Source organism: Oryza glaberrima, chromosome 4 (genome assembly GCF_000147395.1).
Source record: "Oryza glaberrima chromosome 4, OglaRS2, whole genome shotgun sequence".
In the NCBI taxonomy this organism is placed as follows: Eukaryota; Viridiplantae; Streptophyta; class Magnoliopsida; order Poales; family Poaceae; genus Oryza; species Oryza glaberrima.
The window spans coordinates 30,256,285-30,281,725 of NC_068329.1; the positions used below are offsets into that span (position 1 = coordinate 30,256,285).

A 25,441-nucleotide genomic window follows, 5' to 3' on the forward strand; every position below is an offset into this window, starting at 1 on the left:
AGCGCGCGGCGTGGGTGGCCCCGCCCCCGCCTGTCGCCGTCCGCCCAGGCCTAGGCCTAGCGCTTCGTCCGCTCGTGCGGGCCTTCTACGAATTCACCAGTTTTGGGCCTGGGCCCCTTTTGCACGCAAGCGGGATGTCCTGGACCGAAAGTATTACTCCCTCCGTCCCAAAATATGGCAGTCTCATATCCAGATTCGTATTTCTAAATGGGTCTCATCCCATTCTAGGTTATTACATTTTGAAACGTAAGTAGTAACAGTGTGAAAGTTTTTAGATTTTAAATTGGAAGTTTTAAAGCTACAGTTAAAAATTCCACATGATTTGAACTGAAAGTCTCGTATAGAAGTTTTATTAGAAGGAAAATAGTGTGATCAAACAACGCACGTGTACCCATCTCCTGAGAAAGAATACATTTAGGACTTTTTTGTAAGCTTAGGTTTTTAAGTTAGTTTCTTTTCTTTATATAATTTATAAGCCAATAAATTTAAAGTTCTAAATTTAAATTTAAATTCACTAGCTTATAAATCACACATGCCTAAAAAAACTTCTTTTAACCTAGTTTTTAACTTAACGGTGTAAGAGTGTCTTATAGCTTTAGAAAAGGCAAACGAAAAAACTTATTTGTTTAGATTTAGATTTTTTGACGCTTATAAGTCTAAACATACGGAGCCGTAGAAACAAACGGGTTGCTCGAGGCCTTGAGTTGTGTTTTGAAGCTGCAATTCGTACTTCAGTACTTTGATGTACTTGTGTCTTGTGGTTTCTCTTCTTAGGAACTGTTGAAGAGGTTACTGCACAAGAAGATGTTCCTTGAGACTCTACGGATCAGGCCTTCTCTTCCACTCCTGTGCAAAATTTTCTCAATCCACCGCTGACAGTAATCCAATTCGTAGTATTCCAAAGAATGCCCAAGCCTGTCGTATACCTACGCACATACACGGCAACAAGTGAGAGAAACGTTTATATCGAATTCTGAAATGTTAAATCAGCAAGCTACTAGTAGCGGAGCACATAACGAACAGTTGCAAATGTGTATGATTACCTTGAACTCGCAACTCATGCCAAGTCCTCGCAGAAATTTAATTCCATCTCTGCCTTCCTTGATTGGGATTAGAGAGTCTGCTTGCCCATGGATCCACAAAACGGGTGTCTGCAAGCCACATTGTAGCTGTAGCATGATTATTTACCACTGCAGTCATGCATGAGCTGGTCATTAGCTCTAGCTCATCTTTTCCGTTAAAATACTACGAGCATTATTGGTTGCCCTAATAAATCAAAATTAAAGCCAAATTTAAATTTTTAAACTTTATTTTAAAATTATTTTTTAACATAGTTTTTTTTCAGCATTAGCTTTTAAACCGCTAAGAAACACATACATATATAAGCTTTATCTATAAATTAGTTTTTTATTCTTTAATAAGTCATTTTGGCTTATTAAGCAATATGAGCAACGATGTGATCCTACCATTACCTTCTTTGCTTGTGCAGTAACTCTGACAGCAAAAGAGGAATTGAAGGGAAGGAAGCCACTGAAGACCGCACATCCGCCCAATGTTTTCGGGTGAAGCAGCACGCTTGCTATGCCCAATGCACCTAAAATGTGCAGATGTTTAGTTATCAAACCTTCTTCAGATGAACATATATTAATCGTCGTATGACAATGTTAGTTCTACCTCCTTGGCTAAGTCCAAAAACGAATACGTCTTGTGGATTCGTCCCGGCTGCGATCTCTCTGTCGATCATCGCGTGCACGCTTTGGACAGCTCTCAGTACATCCTCCTCGTCCCTTACAGATACCTGCACACATCCAGACTCAAGTGAACATCACAATTGTTCCTTTTCTGGCTTCTGCAAGCATGGCATAAACAGGGGAATTTTCGTTGTGGCAGAGATATCTAACGGAAGTGATGGGCGCGTCGTGGATGTCGAACCACGAGGGCATGAGCATGCCGCCTGAGAAGAAACGGAGATGGAGAGAGTGCATCAGTCCAGCGACGAACACATAACAAAAATTACCAAGATCCGATATATATAATTATCTAATTATTAACTAATATACTTATTAATATGTTTATTAGTTAGAATCGAATAATCGAACGTAGAATCGCCAATGAATCAAGAGGACCAATTGATTGGTGGAGGGGTTGCGATTCACGTACGGTTGCAAGTGACCGGAGCGGTGGGCGCGGTGGGGAAGGCCCAGCGGGCGTCGGCGAAGGCGGCCGTGGTGGGGAAGCTGTCGGCGAGGAACTCGTTGGCGCGGCCGGTGTCGCCGAGGCCGTGCAGCCACACCACGAAGCGGCTGCGCGGCGCCCTGCTCGTCGCGGGCTCCATCCGACCATCCGAGATTCCGGAGGAGGAGAAGAGCGCGAGGCGATCGGTCGATTATTGTGGCTGATGAGTTGACATCCATTCTTCCATCGGTTTCTGACTTCCCGTGGCTGTTGACTGATGATGAGACATGAGAGTGGCTTGACTTTGATGGCCTGTACAATTTCATATATCAAGCTTCCCCATCCAACTCGCAAATTGTGCCAACAAAACAACTCCTGCGGTCCTGCCTGGTTTATGTTAAGATGGAAAAGAAGAGTGAAAAGGTACAGCTGAAATTACTGAACCTCCAAAGCTGGTCTAAGGGTGTGTTTGAGAAGGAGGGGATTGAGGAGATACGTAAAACGAGGTGAGCCATTAACACATGATTAATTAAGTATTAATTATTTTAAACTTCAAAAATGGATTAATATGATTATTTAAAGCAACTTTCATATAGAATTTTTTTTGCAAAAAAATACACCGTTTAGTAGTTCGGGAAACGTGCACGCGAAAAACAAAACTATGTTTCTCTCTTTCTCCTGCGCTCGCAACGCAGCCTAAGTGATGAAAAGGAACAAAAGGGGGACTACATCTCTTTGAAATAAAACAACAACAATCTATTTGCCGAAAACTATCAACTTTATTTGTAATAACACACTCGTCCATATCCATGGACAAACGTTTGTGCTGAACTTCCATTATTCAGCTCATAAACTAAGAAGCCCGGAAGCTGGTGGAAGGCTTAGCCAAGTGGTGAAAAAAAACATCGATCTTGCAGAGTGCACACACTTTTCATGATCCAAAGTACTAAAAGCACAAATAACTGGCCAATTCTGCTTTGTAATAGGCACAGATAATCGCTTATGGTAAACAGATGAAAACTTTTGTCTCCTCAATCAGAAAGGTCGTGTAGATGGTTGGCATTATCAGTCCCGATCAAACGATTGTACATGCACAATCACTTGCCCGATGCTTTCAAACTGGCGTCTTCCCTTCAGGATTGCCTTTGCACAATTAAGGGCACGTCGCTCACACGAAGCTCTCTTGCTGGCATCCTCAATCGACTCAAAATCCTCAACATGAGCAATTCCAACAATTCTCCTACATATGTATGGTCCAATTTAGTAAACAGAAGTCGCTTGAGGATCATGCACAAGGCATCGGAATACAGATAAAAAATTTGAAAATAGCGTTTAAATGTGATTTTAAGTTCTTTACACTCAGCTTCTCACAACATAATATCCTGAATTGCCTCAATTCAACCATTTATGACGGTTTTCAGTCATACTTTATGCTTGTCAAAGGTGGTCTTCTGGAACATCTCTTTTAGGACACCACATACTGACATACATTTATGAAAAAGAAGTGCTGCATCAAAATTGACATCGGAAACCTCTACTTTTGGCCTAAATTAGCGTGCCTTTGAGTTCCTTACAGTTAAAAAGGGCAGGTCTAGTATATCTTCATAGTCTAGACGTAAATAAGATTCAACAAATTAACTTAGTAGTATAGACTATATAATTGTACTGTTTAATATTAGAGTATATGGTAGTTAGAGTCATATTAGGATATGATTGATTTATGTGGATTTTTTCCATATCTGTAATCCTTCCTTATCTCATGTATCTATATACTGGCCCCTGAGGCTCTAATACCATGTTAAATATAATACTTCCTTATCTCTACCCTATTTATTTCCTATATATGCGGGCTCCTAAGGCTCAATAGAATGTGTCCAATATTCGCAGTAATCTCCTCTTCCTATACTATTCAACATTTATTTACCTGATCATTTTTGCTGAACCAAATCCAAGACTGTCATGAAATAGGCTTGTCATGTACTTCTTCTGTGCAAGGCGCAAAAGCTCTGAGCTGTTGTATATAGGGGGCAGGTATGCTTCCCCATTCCCATCTTTGTGTTTATTCCATAATTCGACAAACTTCTTGTGGAACAAATTCCATGAATCTTCAATTGTCTTCAAGATCCATTTCTTGTAAGCCTGAAAAATATGTACAGTCATATAACTTATTTTATGCCCCGTGATACATCATGAAAATACCTTCTAAAATCTAGATGCTGCCATTGCACTTTGCCATATAACTTGTCATTTCTGCTGTTCCCATTACTCAGGGACATTCAAGTGATGAGTAAGGCAAGTTATTCAACTTATTGTCTGCCGAGCACCCTCCTCCCTCTGTTACATACGGCATATCTCAACAATATCAATTGCTAATTATTCTATAGGATACAAGTACACAGGAAGACATGTGGTTGCCATTATCTTAGCAAACGCAAAACAACTTAACCACCCAAAAAGAAAAACTATCTTTTTGTCACATAAAAAAAAAAGAGGACATTTGTGGACCAGGTAAAAGTACACACTTTCATTTACTATTATTAGCCAATAAATCCATACATACCTTACGATCATTTGCTTGATCAGCGTGTCCATCTTGTGAAAAATATGCCAAAATCAAGTTCCCCAGGAAGGCCCCAATGTCGTAACCCATTGGGCCATAGAAAGCAAATTCTGGATCAATCACTTGAGTAGAATCTGGTGTCACCATGATGGAACCAGTGTGGAGATCTCCATGAAGAAGAGCCTGTGCTCTCTCAATAAACCTGCATATGCAAATCATGTCCATCATCTCCAATATGAAAAGAAAAGAAAAGCGCTGGTTTAATCTGGAAAGATAGTTACATTGATTTCAATTCAGCAATCTCCAACTTAAGCTCAGCATCCTCTCGAACCGCTGCAGCATCATTATCTAGGAAGGGTGATGTGCAACGATTGTATTTGGCGAGCATGTATGGGTCTGAGAACACGACTTGCTCTGTGAGCCTACACATCTCCACATTATCGCAGTACTGAGCAACTGCAGTTCACAGAACACAAACATTCCATCAATTTGGTTATCATTTTTCTCCCTTTTCATAGTCACAGAACACAACATTCTATCAATTTGGTTCTCATTTTTCTCCCTTTTCACAGGCAAACCAAACCTGTATAATAAATCAACCAACCTCCTTTCTTGTGATCAGTGGTGGAGTTGTAGAGAAGGGAGGTGAAGAAGAGCGTCTTGGCCATGTAATCCGCCATGTGCTCGGCGAGCAGCGGGTACTCGACGCCAGCGATGAGGCCCTTGCGGAGGATGATGTGCGGCGGCTCGATGTAGCGCATCCCGATCAGCGACATGGCCCGGTCGAAGTGGTAGACCTCGGGGACATGGTCCGGGCAGAGGCCGCGGTGCTTCTGCAGCGCGGAGGCCTCGAAGTAGGCGCGCTCCCTCGTCATCGGCCACGAATCCCCCACGCAGCGGATGTACGGCAGCGCCTGGATTGCAGCGTCGTCAGCGGAGGAACGGAGAGAGAAGATGCGTACATGTGTGGCGGCGGCGGCGCGTGGAGGAGATAGGGACCTGCTTGATGACGACGGAGCCGGCGTCGGAGAGGACGATGTAGACGAAGTTGAGGTTGCCGTCGCCGACCTCCTTGATGGTGAGGGCGTCGAGGCTGCCGCCGAGGCGCGCGGCGAGGGCGGGCGTGGCCTTGATGTAGGCCACCAGGGACGCCTCGTCGAGCGGGCGGAAGCCCTGCTGCTGCTGCTGCTGCTGCTGCTCCGCCGCCGCGGCCATGGCCGGTGCGTGTGTGGCCGTGGCGTCGAGTTGACCGATGCGAGCGCCGGCGGCGAAGTGGCCGCGACCCGCGAGAGGAGTGGGGAATCGAGTGCGCGTGTGTGGGAGGCTGCGCTGCGCGCAGGTGTGTGGGTTTTGTAACAGCTGCTGCTTTCGCGGAAGGGGGCGGTTCTCTGAACCTGGACTTGTTATTGGTACAAAGCGGATTCTTCAGTTGAGTCGTGTCATCAGTGTGAGCTAATCTTGAGGAGTTCATGCTATCTTTGAGTTTTCAATCCAGGCCGTGTTTAGATTCAAATTTTTTTAAAAAACTTTTAACTTTTTCATCACATCAAATATTTAGACACATATATAGAGGACTAAATATGATGAAAAAAAACAATTGCACAGTTTGCATGTAAATCGCGAGACGAATCTTTTGAGCCTAATTACACCATGATTTGACAATGGGATGCTACAGTAAATATTTGCTAATAACGGATTAATTAGGCTTAATAAATTTGTCTCGCAGTTTACAGGCGGAATCTGTAATTTGTTTTGTTATTAGTCTACGTTTAATACTTCAAATATGTGTCCGTATCCTAAAAAAATTGGCACACAAACTAAACACATCCTAGTATATTGCTAATTTTGAACTGAATGTGGCTTCTGGTCATTGGATTTGGTGAATTTTCCTCTCTGTTCCAAAATATACCATCATGTATGTTATCTCTATTATTACCACTCCATCTGTTTCATATTGTAAAAATTTTCTTACAATTGACCATTGTTAATGAATCTAGATATAACATCTATATAAATGTGGGTAATACTAGAAAGTTTTATAATATAATATGAAAGGGAGAAAGTATTAAAGTTGAGTCATCCTCCGTTTATCTCCTTCTCCCACCGCTCGTGCAGTCAATTTGTCCGCTCCTTCTCAAATCATGTACACAACCTCCGTATGATACGGTACTTTATCCTCAATTACCTTCCTAGCCCTTTCTTACTCGTCTCAATTGTATGTTCGATCTGTTATAATGCATGAATATATGTTGCTAATAAATCTGAATAAGTGTTTGTTCACTTATAGTAGTATTTTAGGACGGATGAAATAAATAAAATTGTTTTCTCGAAAAAATAAAAAAAAAGTAATGAATCTTTCACTCATGCTTCAGGCTACCAATGGTGGTGTGCCTTCGGTTGAAGTTGGAATTTTCTAGCAAATCAACCATAATCGAAATGTTCTCATATAGATATATAGAAACATGCCATGCCTACATAATTTTTCTGAAAAAAACAGCTCTAAGATAAGGACCATATATTCATTTGATAGAATGAAACGGTTACTATGTTCGTTTGTGTGTTTATTAGAAAAAGAAATTTATTGTGATATTTTAGAGGATTACAATTCACAATTATTGTGTCCCTTCAATGAACTCTGCGAGTTGATAAGGTAGCATCCGAACGATTAATCAGTTGGTACGCATGTTCCACGCTGTTCTTTTCAACAAACAGGGAGAATATATCGACTGTGTTTGGCCCCATACTTCGGCTTGATGTCGCCGTCAATGCTAGCATCATGTATCTTCAAAATGACATCATATCCAAATAAAAGCAGCATGAAAGTGCCAGTCCTCCATATTAAACGGCATGAAACTAGCTCACAAGACAAAAATCATTCTAGCATTCTCATGACCAAGCGAACCATCGTGAGAAAGTTGACAAATTCTATTATATTCACCGAATGAACTAGAATGTTCAAAGTATAGATAGGTCTTTTGGAGAACTTCTAGCATGTACAGTTTCTTCCAAAATCTCCAATTCCCTAAATAATCATATTATGAGATTTTATAGCTATAGAATCCAGAAAAAAATGTATAAATTGCACGGGTGGTCCTTAAACTTGTAGCGGTGTGTCATCTAGGTCATTAAACTCTCAAAATGCATATCCAAGTCACAGAACTTGTCATAGTGTGTCATCTAGGTCCTAAATCACCACAGATCCTTCAGGATACTACGTGGTGCTGATGTGGCATGTCACACGAACATGATGTGGCATAATTTTGACTGACAAATGGGACCCATTTAAAAATTTTATTTCTTTCTTTTTTTTCTTCTCTTGTATTTTCCTTTCTTCTCCTTTCTCTGTGACCCGAGCAGAAGAGAGGAAAAAAAAACAAGAATAAGAAGAAAACGGAAAAGAAAAAGGAAAGAAGAAAAAAAAAGGACATGTCACGTCCATGTGGCAGGTCACATCAGCGCCACGTAGGATCCAAGAGGGGATGTGTCGATTTGGGACCTAGATGATACACTTTGATAAGTTCTAGGGCCTGGATATGCATTTTGAGAGTTTGGAGATCTAGATGACGTACCGCTACAAGTTTAAGGACCGCTCGTATACTTTACTCGAAAAAAAATCTACGAGGAAGCTAAGGAAAACCTACTTTGTAGATTAAATTCTGAGAAATGGAAATCTAGTTGTGAGAGCATAAAGAAGCAGGGAAAACCAGTTTTTTAGCTTTTATAAAGATACTTTTGAGTCTAGATAAAAAGTTAAATTGTTTGGGGGAGCTTTTGCCATTCAACCGACTGATTCTTACAAACTTAGCCAAGTGGTGAAAAGAAACATCAATCTTGTAGAGCGTCCACACTTGAGCATGCATAATGTATAGTAGAACTAGTCCATAAAGAATACAATATTTCATTCAGCCACCTAACAACATTGTGGAACTAGTCCATATCAAGCAAATAGCAAAAGTCACCTATAAACATATGAGTTGCCTATATAGAATAAAATATATTATTTATCTCTGCTTTCTCTCTCCTTCTAATACTACTAACTACCTATATATATTACTTCCTCCGTTTCACAATGTAAATCATTTTAGCATTTTCCACATTCATATTGATGTCCATGAATCTAGATAGATATATATGTCTAGATTCATTGACATCAATATGAATGTGGAAAATGCTAGAATGACTTACATTGTGAAACGGAGGGAGTATGAAGGTTACAATAGTTAAATCCCACATATGTGGGTCCATCTGTATGGACTACTTTAACTATATACTATACATTGTTGTTGCCCAGCACATATAACCGGCTAATTCTGCTTTATAATAGGCACAGATAATCGCTGATGGTAAACAGATGAAAACTTTTGTCTCCTCGATCAGAAAGGTTGTGTAGATGGTTAGCCTTATCAGTCCCGATCGAACGATTGTACATGCACAATCACTTGCTCGATGCTTTCAAACTGGCGTCTTCCCTTCAGGATTGCCTTTGCACAATTAAGGGCACGTCGCTCACACGAAGCTCTCTTGCTGGCATCCTCAATCGACTCAAAATCCTCAACATGAGCAATTCCAACAATTCTCCTACATATGTATGGTCCAATTTAGTAAGCAGAAGTCGCGTGAGGATCATGCACAAGGCATCGGAACACAGATAAAAAATTTGAAAATGGCGTTTAAATGTGATTTTAAGTTCTTTACACTTAGCTTCTCACAACATAATATCCTGAATAGCCTCCAATTTAACCATTTATGACGGTTTTCAGTCATACTTATAATCGTCAAAGGTGGTCTTCTGGAACATCTCTTTTAGGATAGCACATACTGATATACATTTATGAAAAAGAAGTGCTGCATCAAAATTGGCATCGGAAACCTCTACTTTGGACTAACTTACTGTGCCTTTGAGCTTCTTACAGTTAAAAAGGGCAGGTCTAGTATATCTTCATAGTCTAGACGTAAATAAGATTCAGCAAATTGACTTAGTAGTACAGACTCTACATAATTGTACTGTTTAATTACCTGATCATTTTTGCTGAACCAAATCCAAGACTGTCATGAAATAGGCTTGTCATGTACTTCTTCTGTACAAGGCTCAAAAGCTCTGAGCTGTTGTATATAGGGGGCAGGTATGCTTCCCCATTCCCATCTTTGTGTTTATTCCATAATTCGACAAACTTCTTGTGGAAAAAATTCCATGAATCTTCAATTGTCTTCAAGATCCATTTCTTGTAAGCCTGCAAAATATGTACAGACATAGAACTTATTTTATGCCTGGCGAAACATCATGAAAATACCTTCTAGAATCTAGATGTTGCAATTGCACTTTGCCATATCATAACTTGTCATTTCTGCAGTTCCCATTAAGTACTCCCTCCATTTCATATTATAAGTCGTTTGACTTTTTTCTTAGTCAAAGTTCTTTAGGTTTGACTAGATTTATAGAAAAAATTAGGAACATTTACAACAACAAATTAGTTTAATTAAATTTAACATAGAATATATTTTGATAATATGTTTGTTTTGTATTGAAAATGTTATTCTATTTTTCTACAGATTTGGTTAAACTTAAAAAAGTTTGACTAAGAAAAAAAATCAAACAACTTATAATATGAAACGGAGGGAGTAATACTCAGGGACATTCATCGTCTGCTGAGCACCCTCCTCCCTCTGTTACATACGGCATATATCAACAATATCAATTGCTAGTTATTCTATAGGATACAAGTATCATGTTCCAAACTTCTATCCTATCGAAATTAGTACACAGGAAGACATGTGGTTGCCATTATCTTAGCAAACGCAAAACAACTTAACCACCCAGGTAAGATTAAGCACTTTCATCTACTATTATTAGCCTATAAATCCATACATACCTTACGATCATTTGCTTGATCAGCGTGTCCATCTTGTGAAAAATATGCCAAAATCAAGTTCCCCAGGAAGGCCCCAATATCGTAACCCATTGGGCCATAGAAAGCAAATTCTGGATCAATCACTTGAGTAGAATCTGGTGTCACCATGATGGAACTAGTGTGGAGATCTCCATGAAGAAAAGCTTGTGCTCTCTCAATAAACCTGCATATGCAAATCATGTCCATCATCTCCAATGAAAAGGAAAGAGAAACGCTGGTTTAATCAGGAGAGCTAGTTACATTGATTTTAATTCAGCAATCTCCAACTTAAGCTCAGCATCCTCTCGAACCGCTGCAGCGTCATTATCAAGGAAGGGTGATGTGCAGCGATTGTATTTGGCGACCCTGTATGGATCTGAGAATACAACTTGTTCTGTGAGCCTGCTCATCTCCACATTATCGCAATATTGAGCAACTGCAATTCACATAACACAACATGCCATCAATTCGGTTCTCATTTTTCTCCCTTCTCAGTTTTCACAGGCAAACCAAACCTGTAATAAATCAACCAACCTCCTTTCTTGTGATCAGTGGTGGAGTTGTAGAGAAGTGAAGTGAAGAAGAGCGTCTTGGCCATGTAATCCGCCATGTGCTCGGCGAGCAGCGGGTACTCGACGCCGGCGACGAGGCCCTTGCGGAGGATGATGTGCGGCGGCTCGATGTAGCGCATCCCGATGAGCGACATGGCACGGTCGAAGTGGTAGACCTCGGGGACATGGTCCGGGCAGAGGGCGCGGTGCTTCTGCAGCGCGGAGGCCTCGAAATAGGCGCGCTCCCTCGACATCGGCCATGAATCCCCCACTAAGCGGATGTACGGCAGCGCCTGGATTGCAGCGTCGTCAGCGAAAGAACGGAGACAGAAGATGCATACTACATGTGTGGCAGCGGCGACGGTGGCGGCGCGTGGAGGAGATAGGGACCTGCTTGATGACGAGGGAGCCGGCGTCGGAGAGGACGATGTAGACGAAGTTGAGGTTGCCGTCGCCGACCTCCTTGATGGTGAGGGCGTCGAGGCGGCCGCCGAGGCGCGCGGCGAGGGCGGGCGTGGCCTTGATGTAGGCCACCAGGGACGCCTCGTCGAGCGGGCGGAAGCCCTGCTGCTGCTGCTCCGCCGCCGCTGCGGCCATGGCCGGTGCGTGTGTGGGCGTCGAGTTGACTTGACCGATGCGAGCGCCGGCGGCGAAGCGGGGAATCGGGTGAGCGTGTGTGTTGGAAGTGGCTGCTGCTCGGGTGGGATTTGTAACAGCTGCCGTTTCCGCGGAAGGGGGCGGTTCTCTGAACTAGGGCTGTAAAAAAAGCTGGAGGCTCGCGAGCTGCTTGAGCTCGGCTCGCTGTAGACTCGGCTCGAGCTCGATTCGTCAACAATTCGAGCCGAGCTTGAATAACTTGTCGAGCCCAGATTTCCCTCTGTCAAGTTCTTAAATTTTCAATGCAACAGCTAGTACTACTCCTACTCCCAATGAAAAGCTGTATAGAAACACAGAGCGTGCAGGGCTGCACTGTGCAGGCACTAGCCTACTAGTACTACTTTACTCTGCAGCACTAGCTTATTAGTACTACTAGCATGCATGCAGCTCAATTTAATAGTACTACTAGTTGTCATATTATGTTTGAAAAAGTACTAGTAGTACTCGACAAGCATGCATGCAGCCTCCTTTCATCTGTATTGGTTATTGGAGGGCACACGAGTTAGGCTCGAGAAAGCTCGAGGCTCGAGCGAGCCGAGCTCGAGCCCATTTCTAAGCTTGTAGTTTAAACAGGCTCGAGTTGGTGCCGAGCTCGAGCCTATATAGGTAAGCTTGCTCGAGCTCGGCTCGTTGACAGCCCTACTCTGAACCTGGACTTGTTTTTGGTACAAGGCCGGGATTCTTCAGTTGAGTCATGTCATCATCGTGTGAGCTAATCTTGAGGAGTTCAGGCTATTTTTGAGTTTTGAATATATTGCTTCAAATCTTGAACTGAATGCGGCTTCTAGCTATTGGATTTGGTGCTTTTCGTGCCATACCTTCTCCATTTTAAAATGTAATAGCATTTCTGATATAATTTTGGATAAGTGTTTGTTCACTTAAAGTACGATGAGATAAGAGTTAAAAAGATCGGAAAAATTAAAAATTAATAATTGGATCACTTCAGGCTAGCTGCCAATGGCGGTGTACTGGCGTACCGTCAGTTGGAGTTGGAATTTTCTAGGATATCCACCAGACTCAATATGGTGTACTGAACAAAATGTTCTTCTATGGATAAAAGACGATATTTGGATTCCAAACACATTTTAAAAAAAATTTGTAAGCGCGTTAGATATTGAACACGGGGTCTCAAAATTGAAATCACACACTCCATTCTATAAGTGCATCTTGTTCTTCTATATATAGATACATGCCATGACTATATAGTTTTGCTGAAAAAACAGCTCTTAGGTAAGGACCGTATATTCATTTAATATGAAACGGTTACTGTTCAGGTTCGTTTGTGTGTTTATTATAAAAATAGAAATTTACTGTGATATTTTAGAGGATCACAATTACTGTCTCCCTTCCACGAACTCTGCGAGTTGGTAAGGGCTGTGTTTGATCCAGACTTCAGTCCTTTTTCATCACATCCACCTGTTATACACACATAACTTTTTAATCACATCATCTTTAATTTCAACCAAAATCTAAACTTTGCGCTGAACTAAACACAGCCAAGGTAGCATCTGACCGATTACTCGGTTGGCGTTGGAACGGGTACTCATGTTCCACGCTGTTGTTTTCAACAAATAGGAAGAATATGTCCATGTTTGGACCCATAATTCGGCTTGATTTAAACATGTCGTCGTCAAATGCTAGCATCCACTAATCTGTTGGTTTGGATACTTGTTTTCTTCGAAATGACATCGTATCTAAACAAAGCAGCATGAAAGTGCCAGTCCTCCAAATTGAACGGCATGAAACTAGTAGCTTGCATGACCAAACGTATTTATGGCCATGATATATTCAAGAGAAAAAAATCATTCTAAACAGTATATATTTACTGAATGGACTAGAAGGTCCAAGCACATAATTACTCCATCCATTTTAAAATATAAGGATTGTTACAATAAATAATTTATTTTTTTCACTTCAGTTGTTAGCATTTGAATTTCGAATTACTTGTATTTCTTTTGGGAAATTTTGTAAAAATACACTCGTTATGATCAAAATTACACAAAACTACAAGGATTTTGACAAATAGCACATGACCCATAGGTACTATGGATATAAAGTGCCACAAAACCACATTGTAACCAATTTGACATACTCATATATCAAATTTTTAAAAGGCCATGGATGTAACATTTATATGATGAATAAATAACTCATAAATTCGAGATGCGATTGTATAACTTAAAATTATGGTAATTCAAAGTTAGAATGATAAATATTGTGTTTTTTGAAATGACCATAATACATATGGTTATGTGCTAAAAAATCGTATGTTTTTTTAATTTACTCAATTTGTTTTAAAATTTAGTACTAGATGGGACACATCATATTAATATGAATCTCGACAGAAATTCGTTGAGTATTATATGCTCTATGTTCAAATTCGTAGTACTATAATGTATTCTATATAGTTATAGGTTATTATTATTTGTGATTAAGAGGTAGATCATAATACGGGTGGTTAAATGAAATTTACTTATTCTCTCTTTCCAAGCATTTGATTAGCTTTAAAATTATTGAAATGATGGGAATCACAAAAATCAGTGAAAAATAAGAATATTATGGTGTAAAATTTAAATCTTAAAAGTATATTTTGAAATGGAAGGAGTTATTCCAACACCATCGGGCATCACTTGGCCGCAAAATTGCAATAACTCACCATAATATTTCAAAATAATTCGACGGAATTCATTCGCTCGCGCCGTCTCCGAAACCGAATCCATTTCCTGATCCAGCAAAGGACACAGAGAGAGATCCCATCTCGTCCTCGTCGCCTCCGCCTCGTGAGCTCCACTCACCTACCCCACTTCCTCTCCTCGCTTCGGCCGCGGCCCCAAACCCTAACCCTCCCCGCGGCGATCCCGATGGCCACCACCTCCCGCCGATCCCTCCACGCCCTCCTCGGCGGCGGCGCAGGTACGCACGCGCATTCCCGGCGCTCTCCGATCCGGGTCGAGAATTTGGGTTCGGTTTTCTCCTCACTCGTGTTCTCTCGTCTCGCAGTCGCCGACTTGGTGCTGTGGCGGCGGAGGAACGTGTCCGCGGCGGCCGTGGCGGGCGCCACGGCGGTGTGGTTCCTCTTCGAGCGCGCGGGGTACAGCTTCCCGTCGGTCATGGCCAACGCCCTGCTCCTCCTCGTCGCCATCCTCTTCTTCTGGGCCAAGTCCGCCTCGCTGCTCAACAGGTGGGTTTTTGCCCTGGCTCTACAGCACCGCGTGTTTCTGATCTCATGTAGAGTCGCGCCGCGCCCTGCGGCCCTGATTTGCTGTAGTTGTAACTGCGGTGTTCACTGTAATGTGTATGAGGTTTTGCTGAATAATGTGGACTTTCTTTTCCCCAACCGTTTGGATGTTGCATCTTTTTGGCTTCAAGAAGCTCACTGCCAAACTGTTTCATAGACTAACTTGCTTAGCATTTTTGAATTACGGGTTGCAGTAAGAAACTAAACTTCAGGCCAGAGCAGTTTGTAATTGGAAGTGATCCGATGATCTCCTAAGATTAGAGATTGTTCAAAGGTTTGAACTCTGCATATGTCGGGGTTTCCTAATTATCCCTTTTCCTGAAACCTGCATATTTCGTTTTTATTACATTACCAATAATGCATCTATCCGATCCCTTATCTACAAAGTAAAGAGGCTGCTTTACTTTAAAGCTAAGCCGCGATAGCAGTTCGATAAGTTAATTCTGCTAGCATGTGTCATTTTCTCTAGAGCTTGTAACTGTGCTATATGGTCTCTTCTGCAAGCAATCCACAAGGTTTTTTTCCTAGATTTACATTACATGGTCAATCACTGCGCTTGCCATTCCTTATCGGCTCATTTATGAGTTTGTGTTCCCCATCTGACTTGATTGTTGCCTAGAATTGATATGCATTTATGCAGTGTCTCTGCGATTGTATCGCTAAACCGAAAAGGAAAGAGCTGTTTTTGGCACTTTGGTTGTTTTATGTTGTTCTCTGTGACTGGCATTGTACTTCCATTGCCCATATCATCTATCCAAGTTTGACACAAAGTTGTGATTTTTGCAGGCCTCTTCCACCACTCCCTAAACTAGAGGTCTCAGATGTGGTTGTTGAGAAAGCTGCAGATCGGGCTCTTGTATGGATCAACAAGGTGTTGGCTGTTGGCCATGATATTGCCATCAAGAGAGATAGGAGTGTTTTTATAAAGGTCTCTCTCTTATACACACACATCCATGCCCACTAGTACACACACAACTGTACGTCTATACGGCTGTACCTGCCTTTGTATGCTTTCTTCTTATGCCCCTTATTTTGTTTGGTCATATAGGTTATATTGATTTTATGGGTGGTTTCATACATTGGAATGCTCTTCAACTTCCTTACGCTCATTTACATTGGTGAGTACTACTGAATTTGTTTCTCTTTAACTTCCTGGACCTATTCATGTATGGATCAATCGTTCTTTTATGATAGCTCATATGTAATAATTGTATCATTCTGGCTTTTCTCTAGGTGTAATGTTTTCTCTGTTAGTTCCACCATTGTATGAGAAGTACCAGGACCAAGTCGATGAAAAGATTGGTATGGCGCACAGTGTACTATCAAGGCACTTAGATACCATCATTAGCAAGACTGGAGAATCAACCAAGCAAAAGAAGACTGAGTAACCGGTGTTTTTGCTACATTGGGTGAGCTTCTAAGACGGTTTGAATCTTTTTTACTAGTTCATGGTATACTCTAAATCCAACAAACCAAACTAATAGCTTTTGTGTTTCACATATTTAGTATGCTACACATTTCGTTAACATGATAGCATGGACAACATTTTTGTTTAACTCTTGCAATCTCAAGTTTACATAATGTTGCAATAGTTCAAAAAACCTTTAAGATGCTATAACGGCAATGCCAGTGGATCTTTGTTACTCGAAAAGTCCCACAAAAACCTAAGGGCTAAGGGCAGCAAAGATGAGATAAATTCTCGTTGAACAAATGGATAGAGTTACTTCTCGCCGTATTCTGTATTTCTGTTGTATTTTTCTAAGGCAAAAATGGTCTTTCTTAGAAAGGCGAGGCAGTGATGTCCTCCCTTTGTTAATAAAAAGAGAAACCACCAGCCCAGGAATGGCATTCAAGGCACTCTAAATACAACCAAGTAATCACTTTCAGAAGTTTGTTTTTCTGGAGTTGAACTGTTACCACACATGAAATTTACATATGTTCTGAGACCATCTTCTGTTGTTCCTGAGAAATGATACTTCTCTATAATGATCATCTTTTGTCTTATCAGGAACCTCTTTTGTCATATGTGGTTGGTCATGAACCTCGTCAGTTACTCTCCATACCTGTGAACCACCACTGGAAATATTCTTGGATATCGAAGATGTCATGTTTGACTGCTGATGTAGTTTACATGCACTCTGTTCAATTTGAGAAATGGAATGCTTTGTATATTTTTTCAAGTAACATGACACATGCTGAGGTTTATCATGGGCACATATCTTGTGGATAATGATATATACTTTTCCCCTGAAATCATTTTCTGTAGCCGGCATATACAAATATGTTGGTTGCTGGTGCACTAAACCGTTTTTGTTTAGTGTTCTTGATTCTCATTGTTAAATAGTTCCCTAATAAACTTTAGTGAGCTCATTCGATGCCAAACTGCACACATGCATACCTGAATCTTTGGTAATCGTCTAGGGCCAGCCATTTTTCTCTACTACTTATGAACCGTTGTGTTCAGTTTTTACTATTCTGGTGTATTAATTTGCTGCAAAACTTATGTATCATGTAAGTATTTTGTGTTGGTGTAAAATCGCTATGCTAGAAATTAAGAAAAATTAACAAGACAAGTCAGAGCAACCACATGCATATTTGGAAATTCTGTGCAGTTCATTGTAGAAACAAATTATGCATGAGCCAGCCTTGATAACATATTTTCAAACTTAAGTTGTCTGCTCAGGCTCCAGTATGCAACACCTCTCTTTAGAGGGGCTAAGGCCATTACGGGCACCAGTGGACAAATTGGCTTAGGCATTTCCGAAAGGGGACGCCTATTGGCAATTCAATATGTGTGAGCATTATGGTACAAGACTACCAGTGCAGAGCCTTTTTGGGACACTAACATAAAAACTTGGGTGGGTATCCAAATTGTAGGGTCACTACTCACTGGGTCAAGCAGATAAGTTCTCCATCTTCCAACATTCTTTTTCTATACTCCACAGTACACATATCTGCACACTTATTTGTGATATGGAATATAGTAAGCATTATTCTGGCAAAGAGAAGACACCTTTTTTTTCTGGTTTGCTATTATGAATCAGACGGCAAATATTGCTTCCGGCCGAGTCATGTCATGCTGACTTCATGTTTAGCAAACGCTAATATGCTATATGAACATATCTTTGCTCCTGGCCCAGAAGATGATGATGTTCCACTTGCTACATACACACATTGTGCCTTTTGTCATGCCCCAGTGCCCCAATCATATACTACCGGTATGTACAGACTACAGAGCACTGAGCCCGGTCGTGAGGCAGCCTCTGCCCTCCTGCCGAGGAAAGCCGACGCCATTGCCTTCCCCGCACTGACCCATCATCAACAACTCAACTCAAAATCACAAAACGCCTTGACCGCACACTGCCATACTATTATGTGTGTACTCACTCCGCGAGCTAGGCACGTAGCCACTTCGCCCTGGAATCGAGTGCACGCCCCGCTCGGCTCGGCCAGTGGTCGCGAGCTGCACGCCGCCGCTGCCTGCACGCACGAGCGCTGCTTCATTTCTTCTTCTTCTTCACTCCTCCTACCGTCGATGACGACTAATTAACCGCCAACCCCACTACCGCCTCTCTCTTTGCTGGCTGCCATTGCCTCCTCTCTTCCTCGGCAAAACAACTTCTCTCCTATTCCCACCTCTTTTCACCCATAAAGCGGAAGTGGATTTTTGTCGGGACATCCTCTCGTTTTGTGCATATCGTTTAAAAAGTTATCAAAAAAATTTTAAAAAAAATTATCAAGATATACATTGTGATCAATATATGATATATCTTTTCGCAAACATGCAAGTTAAAATTCAACTTATGTAATTTGAAACAAAAATAACAACAAATTTGACCGTAAATTACGTGTTCTTTTCACAGTTAAATTTGCTATTTTTGTTTCTACTTGTATAAGTTGAATTTAAATATGCATGTTTGAAGTGACATATCACATATAGGGTGTGTTTAGTTCCACGCTAAAGTTGAAAGTTTGATTAAAATTGGAATGATGTGACGGAAAAGTTGAAAGTTTGTGTGGTAGAAAAGTTCGATGTGACGTTTTTGGGATTCAAAGTTTGGAACTAAACCGGGCCATAATCTGCTACACTAAATTTTTTACCATCTCCGTCCCAAAATAAGTGCAGCCATAGATATCCGTGTCCAGCGTTTTGACTGTCCGTCTTATTTAAAAAAATTATAAAAAAATAAAAATATTAGTCACACATAAAGTACTATTCATGTATTATCATTTAATAACAATAAAAATACTAGTCATAATTGTTTTTCAAATAAGACGAACGGTCAAACGTTGAGCATGAACGGTGTTAAAACTGTACTTATTTTGGGACAGAGGGAGTAATGATTTTTTAGTGACATGTAAAAACGAGATGATATCCCCTTAAAAAATGAATATAGTTTTTCCCATAAAGCACGCTCCACTTGTGCTGATCCATTCCATGTCAATGGAGTTCATGGAGCCATGGACCCATCTCCTCCTCCTCCTCCTCCTTAAAACTCGTCTTCCCCCCCACGTCTCACCACCATCTAACGTGCGTCCATGGCGGCGGCTTCAGGCCATAATGCGCGCCTGCTTGCGCTCGCGCTCGCGCTCCTGCTCGCCGCGCTGCACCTGCACGGCGTGGTGTGTGACCCCAGCCATACTCACTTCGCCATGGTGTCGCGCAATGCGCCGTCGTGGAGGCCCGATCGCGGTGGACAAGGGAAGGTATCGGCGCCGTCGCTGGATACGTGTGGCTGCGGGCCGGCGCCGGCGCCGGCGGACCCCCTGAAGGCGGCGTCGCTGGATAAGTGTGGCTGCCCGCCGGCGCCGGCGCCGTCGCCGTCGCCGTCGCCGGAGGACTTCCTGAACGAGAACCTGCAGGCGCTGTACCCGGTGATCCAGGCGTTCAAGGCGACCATCACCAGCGACCCGCGCGGCGTGACGGCGTCGTGGGTCGGCCCCAACCTCTGCGACAGCTACTTCGGCGGCGACATGTACAAGGGCTTCTACTGCGAGCACCCGCCGGCGCCGCCGGGTGCAACGCCGCCGAAGGACAACACCACGCTCACCATCGCGTCCATCGACTTCAACGGCTACGGCCTCGGCGCGCCCAGCCTCGCCGGCTTCGTCGACGCGTTCCCGGACCTAGCGCTCTTCCACGCCAACTCCAACAACTTCTCCGGCGAGGTCCCCGACCTCACCGGCCTCCCGTACTTCTACGAGCTCGACCTCTCCAACAACAACTTCTCCGGCGCGTTCCCGGCCACCGTCGTCCCGCTCGGCCGCCTCCTCTTCCTCGACCTCCGCTTCAACCGCTTCGTCGGCACGGTGCCGCCGCCGGTGTTCGACCTCACCGTCGTCGCGCTCTTCCTCAACAACAACGGCTTCTACGGCAACATCCCGGACAACTTCGGGAGCACCACGGCGGAGTACCTGGTGGTGGCCAACAACCAGTTCACCGGCCCGATCCCGCGCTCCATCTACAACACGTCGGCGAACCTCTCCGAGGTGCTCTTCCTCAACAACCACCTCTCGGGATGCCTCCCCTACGAGATCGGATTGGTGGAGGGGCTCACCGTGTTCGACGCCGGCGGCAACGACATCACCGGACCCATCCCGCTCTCCCTCGGCTGCCTGGGGCTCGTCGAGGAGCTCAACCTCGCCGGGAACCAGCTGTACGGCCACATCCCCGACGTGCTCTGCGCGCTGGCCAAGACCGGGAAGCTGCAGAACCTCTCCCTCTCCGACAACTACTTCCACTCCGTCGGCCGCCGCCATTGCCTCGAGCTCGTCCGGAGCAAGGTGCTCGACGTGCGCCTGAACTGCATCCCCAACTTCCCCCACCAGCGGCCGGCGCTCGAGTGCGCCCGCTTCTACGCCGACCCGCCGCAGCACTGCCCCTTCGTGCCGCACATCCCCTGCGACCTGCCGGGCTTCAGGCCGCCGGCGGCGGCGTTGCCTTCGGCTGTGGCAGCTGAAGAAGGCGGCGGCGGCGGAGGTGGTGGCAACTGAACTGATCAGCGATCACCAACTTTGTCAGCGTTTTGTCGTTCAGATCGCATGATTCCAAACTTTGTAACTGTAGGTCAATAAACGGTAAACGGCCTACCAATTTGTGCCGCAAATCTCAGCCTGACGCATTGCTGACAACAATCTGATATCACATCGCAATAAGAGGGAAGGATGCAAACATGAACATTCTTGCATCCTTCCATTGTATCCTTACAAGTAATCAGTGTTCTGAAATTCACTGATCAGATTGTTGTAGCTATATTTCGACAGAAGTGAATAATGAGAATTTGGAACGGTAAAACAGGATCTTCGTTAATGTATTCTTGAGATGATAAATTATATAGAGTACAAATTGGAGAAGATAAATAAGAGTACAAATTGGATCGAGCTATGTACACAGATCACTGTAAGATAAAAGGCAGGCAGTAGAGTAAATAAGCTGTCCCCTCAAAATGCGACAACGATATATGGAGGCACGGAAGCAGAAATTTCAGAAAGGCTCCACGCTGCCTCATCCCCTCTCCTCGCCGATTACATGTTATCGATGAGCTCATGCGGTGTTCAGCTTAGCGAGCGTGCGCTTCAAAGCCTTCACGCTCAATGGGCTGTTCTTGCTCTGCACAATTCCAACAAAAGGAAGGTCAGTTCGTACGTTCAAATATCTTGCACAATTCCAACAGAAGAAAGGTCAGTTAGTGCATTACAGTTATCTGAACTATCTTTGGAGCCAAAGCAACCTTCATGTCTAGTTTTTTCAGAAAAAGCATGATGACAAATATTTGCTGAGTTCAGATCATGAAAGCCTCGTGCCTTTTCAAAACTGTATAGCTTGTCGGAGCAGAATACTATGATGAAAACAATCTTTGGAATAGAATGTAGGCAGTATAAAGTTGCAGTAAGAACGAACAAGAAAGCAAGGAGATTACCGCTGAGCAGGTTCCAGCCCGGGTGTTGCAGACAGGGTAGTCAGGCGGGCAGCAGCTGGCATGATCCTTGCAGCAGGTTGCACCTTCAACTGGGCAACAGCCCCAAACCAAGCAGAGATTCCTGAAGCCGAATGCGCAGCAGCAGGTGCTGCCCGCTGGGCAAGAGAAGTTATCATCGCAGACATGGTCAGGGGCGGATGGGGGAGGTGGTGTTGGAGGAGTTGGAGGAGTCGGAGATGGCTTGGGTGGGTTTGCTCCGCTCTTGGTAGGGTATGATGCCATCATGGCAATGCCACACTTCCCCGTGGTTACATTGATATTGCGCTCCATGCGAACGTATCCAGACTCACCCCACTTCGGGCCCCAAGAGTTGCGGACAATCCAGTAGTCTTTGCCATTGTCAGTGCCATAACCGACGGCAACCACACCATGGTCAAGGCTTGTGCCACACCTACCGCTGAAGACGCCCTGTAATGTAAAAATCAATAGTTGTTACGACCAAAACCTCCTATATGCATGGGGTGATATCTGCAAGTTCATTTACCGAATGATAGAGCTGGAACTCGCGGCCACCAGCCTCAATAGCAACACTGACTGGTTGGTGAGCAACCGCCTTCTGAAGTGATTTCTCATCATTTTGAGGTACATCCTCAAAGCCATCGATGCTCACAACCTTAGCATTTTCCTAAAACAATGCACCCGTTGAAACATTAGCGATTTGCATAATGTGGGAACTGAAAGATGAATGTATGAAGTTATTCATCAGAAAATAAGTTAATACCCTGTTGATGTCACACTTGCCATCTACAGCTTTGTAAGGATAGTCATCTTCAGTATCAATGCCTCCATTCTTAATGATGAAGTCAAAGGCATCATCCATGAGCCCACCGTTGCAGCCACTGTTCTGTCCATTGGTTGAGCATTCTACAAGTTCTTGTTCCGACAATGTGATCATCTCACCAGTAACAAGTTGGTTGATGCTTTCTACTGTGCTTACTGCGGAGAAGGCCCAGCAGCTTCCTGCATCCCACCATTCAAGACCAAAGATGTCAGTAACCATCAAAATAACTAGTGTCATCCAAGAGAGCAACAACTGCAATCATACCGCAAGCAACCAATTGTAATATGAGGCAAGAACCCTAAACTGTTTAATTGTATCAATATTATCAAGATCAAGATGGATAGTAAGATATTTGCAGACATTTGTTTCACCCCTATTTTTACCCACAAAAGTAGTTTGAAGACACCTGTAGGCTAATATCAGCAAACAGCTCCCAGCACAGGATAAAAAGTTTGCTCGACTGAACACGAAAGGTTGATAAGGTGTGATATCCCTTAAAAGTCTTAAAGGCCCAAAATAGTTGCAATGCAAAGCAACATCATCAAATCGGTTTAATGTCGTAGTAGTTGGTTACAGGGTCACCTTGTCCAAAGTATTTGACTGATAGATGCACCGAAAAAGACCTTTAAAAATATAAAGACAAAAGCAGCACAACCACAGAAACGGCAGTCCTAAAATCAGGAAAAAACAAGCTAAGCTAAACTACAATCCTGGAAACAAGGAAACCACACTGAGCAAGTCAGCCCCAACCAACGGCGGGCTTTGAATCTGTTCAAGTCCACACCGCTGTCACTGCACGATTCACAAGTCACAGCCGTTGCCAACTCCAGAAGCAAAGAACGAAGAGAACAAATACCTTACACAGTTAACCCAATGAGAGGATTTTCCAAGAATACATCCTGCATCCACTACGTAATAAATCCTTACCATAGAATTCCAAACAATTATTCGGTCCAGTAAATTATCATCGTATTAAAAGAACAATAACTCTGTCATTAAATCAGATATGCTCATTCAGGGGGGAAAGTCAGCTTTAGCTAGAAAAATGACCCATCTTTTCTAGAGACTAGACGGTGTGTGACTATATAATCATAATCTACTATTATTATGTATATATCAGAAGGAAATCTGCACTGTTTTGCAAGTAGGGGCAAAAGATTACTAGCTGTGAACCTGAATTAACTGTTGTGAAATTGCCCTACTTAGATCCGAGATTAGCGTGACAAATAGATAATCGCATCTAAGCTTTCAATGGTAAATAATCGCACAAGGGAGATGAGATGAGGAAAGAGAAGAAATTCCTTACCGCATTGGCCCTGGTTCTTGACGGGGGCGACGGCGCCCTTCTCCCTCCAGTCGACGGACTCCGGCAGCTCCTCCACCCCGTCGTGGCGGTACCTCTCCCCGGCGGCGCGGCTCCTCTCGGCGACCTTGGCGCCGAGGAAGGTCGCGCGGAACTCCTCGTTGGTGAGATCGGCGAAGCGGTTCATCCCGAGGCGGAACCCGCCGCGCTCGTCGGCGCGGGCGTTGTGGGCGTCGACGAACTTGAGGTTGTCCCAGAACACGTGGAACCGGCGCTCGTGCTCGCCGCCGAGCGCGTTGGGCGAGCCGCCGCCGTTCTCGGCGAGCCAGAGGTCGTACGCGGCGCGCGCCTCGGCCTCCGTGGGCCCCTCCTCCAGCCCCCGCGCCCCGTGCTCCGCGTTGTAGGAGATGATCGACATGTCCGGCGCCGCGGTGGCCGCGCCGACGATGAGCAGCAGCAGGAACGCGGCGGCGGCGGCGCGGGCGGCCATGGCGGCGACGTGGAGACGAGCGTCTCTCTCCAACCTCATCGCTTTCCTCCTCTCTTTTTTTCCTCCTTTTTTTTTCCTTCTTCGTTGGGTTTGTGGTTTTTTGGGCTTGATAGGCTCGATGCGGGTGGGATTTATAGGCGGCGGATGCGTGTTTGGGTCGGCGACTGGAAGAGGAGTTTGGGTTTGGGAATTGGGATGGGATGAGGTGAGGGATCCAACGCCGCTAACTAACAATTCTGATCTGAATTAGGTTGCTAATCGTAACAATTCCTATCTTAATTAGGAGCGAAACAGGGTGGATATTCTCCCCCGAATAAAAAATTTTCCACGGCGAAGTCGATCGAGTAAAAAATTAGGAACCGAATCCTCAAGTAATTAGTAGTATAATCTAGCTCGTGGTAACTGGTAAGACACCTCATCGGTGTCGACCAAATCCGTTGGATCGTAAATAAACAAGAAATCTGCCCCCCCCCCCCCCCCTTTTCTCATCAGGTAATTTAGATATGCCATCGGTATCTCAATGACATAAAGAAACCACATGAATCAATGACATGTGGGTCAGGATGGTATATTTTAAATTTTATAAAATTATATAATGGCATAGTTCCAATTTTTACTTTCTCTCTTTCTCATCACGCAGTAGTATATATTATCCTAATTTAACATGTACTTCATCGGATAAGACTCTGACTACTTGCTGAGAGGGTAATCTTTGCTTTGAAACGCTTTACACCTCCTAGAAAACCACTAAATAATACTCGCGTGCTGTAATCGCATGCCATAATCTTGTCAATTGTCACTAATAATAGGGCAATACT

General features: G+C 43.6%; 6 protein-coding genes across 7 annotated transcripts; 2 read left to right on the plus strand and 4 right to left on the minus strand.

Moving 5' to 3' along the window:
• Positions 1-74: 74 nt before the first annotated feature.
• Positions 75-2,829, minus strand: LOC127772049 (probable inactive carboxylesterase Os04g0669700). 2 transcript variants are annotated; one of them, XM_052298026.1, is made up of 6 exons: positions 2,161-2,829; positions 1,902-1,954; positions 1,675-1,798; positions 1,473-1,594; positions 1,044-1,151; positions 75-926 (listed from the first exon to the last, which is right to left on the minus strand). In XM_052298026.1, exons 1-6 carry the CDS (start codon positions 2,333-2,335, stop codon positions 771-773), a joined length of 738 nt encoding a protein of 245 aa, XP_052153986.1. In that variant the 5' UTR covers positions 2,336-2,829; the 3' UTR covers positions 75-770. The 2 variants fall into 2 exon arrangements, with proteins under 2 accessions (XP_052153986.1, XP_052153985.1); XM_052298025.1 differs by having other exon boundaries at positions 1,044-1,169.
• A 105-nt stretch (positions 2,830-2,934) lies between these two features.
• LOC127772046 (methylthioribose kinase 1) lies at positions 2,935-6,073 on the minus strand. The gene is made up of 6 exons (XM_052298020.1): positions 5,735-6,073; positions 5,340-5,649; positions 5,017-5,191; positions 4,736-4,937; positions 4,100-4,314; positions 2,935-3,415 (listed from the first exon to the last, which is right to left on the minus strand). The coding sequence occupies exons 1-6, from the start codon at positions 5,948-5,950 to the stop codon at positions 3,241-3,243; spliced, it is 1,293 nt and encodes a 430-aa protein (XP_052153980.1). The 5' UTR covers positions 5,951-6,073; the 3' UTR covers positions 2,935-3,240.
• Positions 6,074-8,610: 2,537 nt separating this feature from the next.
• On the minus strand, positions 8,611-11,902 carry LOC127772047 (methylthioribose kinase 2). The gene is made up of 6 exons (XM_052298022.1): positions 11,565-11,902; positions 11,158-11,467; positions 10,885-11,059; positions 10,606-10,807; positions 9,752-9,966; positions 8,611-9,313 (listed from the first exon to the last, which is right to left on the minus strand). The coding sequence occupies exons 1-6, from the start codon at positions 11,769-11,771 to the stop codon at positions 9,139-9,141; spliced, it is 1,284 nt and encodes a 427-aa protein (XP_052153982.1). The 5' UTR covers positions 11,772-11,902; the 3' UTR covers positions 8,611-9,138.
• Positions 11,903-14,558: 2,656 nt separating this feature from the next.
• On the plus strand, positions 14,559-17,302 carry LOC127769604 (reticulon-like protein B11). Its single transcript, XM_052295204.1, has 6 exons — positions 14,559-14,744; positions 14,832-15,012; positions 15,856-15,997; positions 16,118-16,187; positions 16,303-16,478; positions 17,078-17,302. Exons 1-5 carry the CDS (start codon positions 14,693-14,695, stop codon positions 16,455-16,457), a joined length of 600 nt encoding a protein of 199 aa, XP_052151164.1. The 5' UTR covers positions 14,559-14,692; the 3' UTR covers positions 16,458-16,478; positions 17,078-17,302.
• A 2,259-nt stretch (positions 17,303-19,561) lies between these two features.
• On the plus strand, positions 19,562-21,292 carry LOC127770491 (uncharacterized protein At4g06744-like). Its single transcript, XM_052296228.1, has one exon. The coding sequence runs from the start codon at positions 19,609-19,611 to the stop codon at positions 21,061-21,063; it is 1,455 nt and encodes a 484-aa protein (XP_052152188.1). The 5' UTR covers positions 19,562-19,608; the 3' UTR covers positions 21,064-21,292.
• A 57-nt stretch (positions 21,293-21,349) lies between these two features.
• On the minus strand, positions 21,350-24,742 carry LOC127770492 (oryzain beta chain). The gene is made up of 5 exons (XM_052296229.1): positions 24,137-24,742; positions 22,771-23,009; positions 22,534-22,674; positions 21,990-22,457; positions 21,350-21,679 (listed from the first exon to the last, which is right to left on the minus strand). Exons 1-5 carry the CDS (start codon positions 24,660-24,662, stop codon positions 21,614-21,616), a joined length of 1,440 nt encoding a protein of 479 aa, XP_052152189.1. The 5' UTR covers positions 24,663-24,742; the 3' UTR covers positions 21,350-21,613.
• Positions 24,743-25,441: the final 699 nt, after the last annotated feature.

Excerpts from the sequence above, each read along its gene's own strand:
- LOC127772049 (XM_052298025.1), bottom strand. The coding sequence starts at position 2,335 with ATGGAGCCCGCGACGAGCAGGGCGCCGCGCAGCCGCTTCGTGGTGTGG. Across the intron at positions 1,799-1,901 it reads ACGACGCGCCCATCACTTCC|GTATCTGTAAGGGACGAGGA; the intron begins GTTAGATATCTC and ends GGATGTGTGCAG. Across the intron at positions 927-1,043 it reads GCATGAGTTGCGAGTTCAAG|GTATACGACAGGCTTGGGCA; the intron begins GTAATCATACAC and ends GTATGTGCGTAG.
- LOC127772046 (XM_052298020.1), bottom strand. The coding sequence starts at position 5,950 with ATGGCCGCGGCGGCGGAGCAGCAGCAGCAGCAGCAGCAGCAGGGCTTC. Across the intron at positions 5,650-5,734 it reads GCTCCGTCGTCATCAAGCAG|GCGCTGCCGTACATCCGCTG; the intron begins GTCCCTATCTCC and ends GCTGCAATCCAG. Across the intron at positions 5,192-5,339 it reads CACTGATCACAAGAAAGGAG|TTGCTCAGTACTGCGATAAT; the intron begins GTTGGTTGATTT and ends TGTGAACTGCAG.
- LOC127772047 (XM_052298022.1), bottom strand. The coding sequence starts at position 11,771 with ATGGCCGCAGCGGCGGCGGAGCAGCAGCAGCAGGGCTTCCGCCCGCTC. Across the intron at positions 11,468-11,564 it reads GCTCCCTCGTCATCAAGCAG|GCGCTGCCGTACATCCGCTT; the intron begins GTCCCTATCTCC and ends GCTGCAATCCAG. Across the intron at positions 9,967-10,605 it reads ATCAAGCAAATGATCGTAAG|GCTTACAAGAAATGGATCTT; the intron begins GTATGTATGGAT and ends CATATTTTGCAG.
- LOC127769604 (XM_052295204.1), top strand. The coding sequence starts at position 14,693 with ATGGCCACCACCTCCCGCCGATCCCTCCACGCCCTCCTCGGCGGCGGC. Across the intron at positions 15,013-15,855 it reads TCCGCCTCGCTGCTCAACAG|GCCTCTTCCACCACTCCCTA; the intron begins GTGGGTTTTTGC and ends TGATTTTTGCAG. Across the intron at positions 16,188-16,302 it reads CCTTACGCTCATTTACATTG|GTGTAATGTTTTCTCTGTTA; the intron begins GTGAGTACTACT and ends GCTTTTCTCTAG.
- LOC127770491 (XM_052296228.1), top strand. The coding sequence starts at position 19,609 with ATGGCGGCGGCTTCAGGCCATAATGCGCGCCTGCTTGCGCTCGCGCTC.
- LOC127770492 (XM_052296229.1), bottom strand. The coding sequence starts at position 24,662 with ATGAGGTTGGAGAGAGACGCTCGTCTCCACGTCGCCGCCATGGCCGCC. Across the intron at positions 22,675-22,770 it reads GCAAGTGTGACATCAACAGG|GAAAATGCTAAGGTTGTGAG; the intron begins GTATTAACTTAT and ends GCATTGTTTTAG. Across the intron at positions 21,680-21,989 it reads GGGCTGGAACCTGCTCAGCG|AGCAAGAACAGCCCATTGAG; the intron begins GTAATCTCCTTG and ends GGAATTGTGCAG.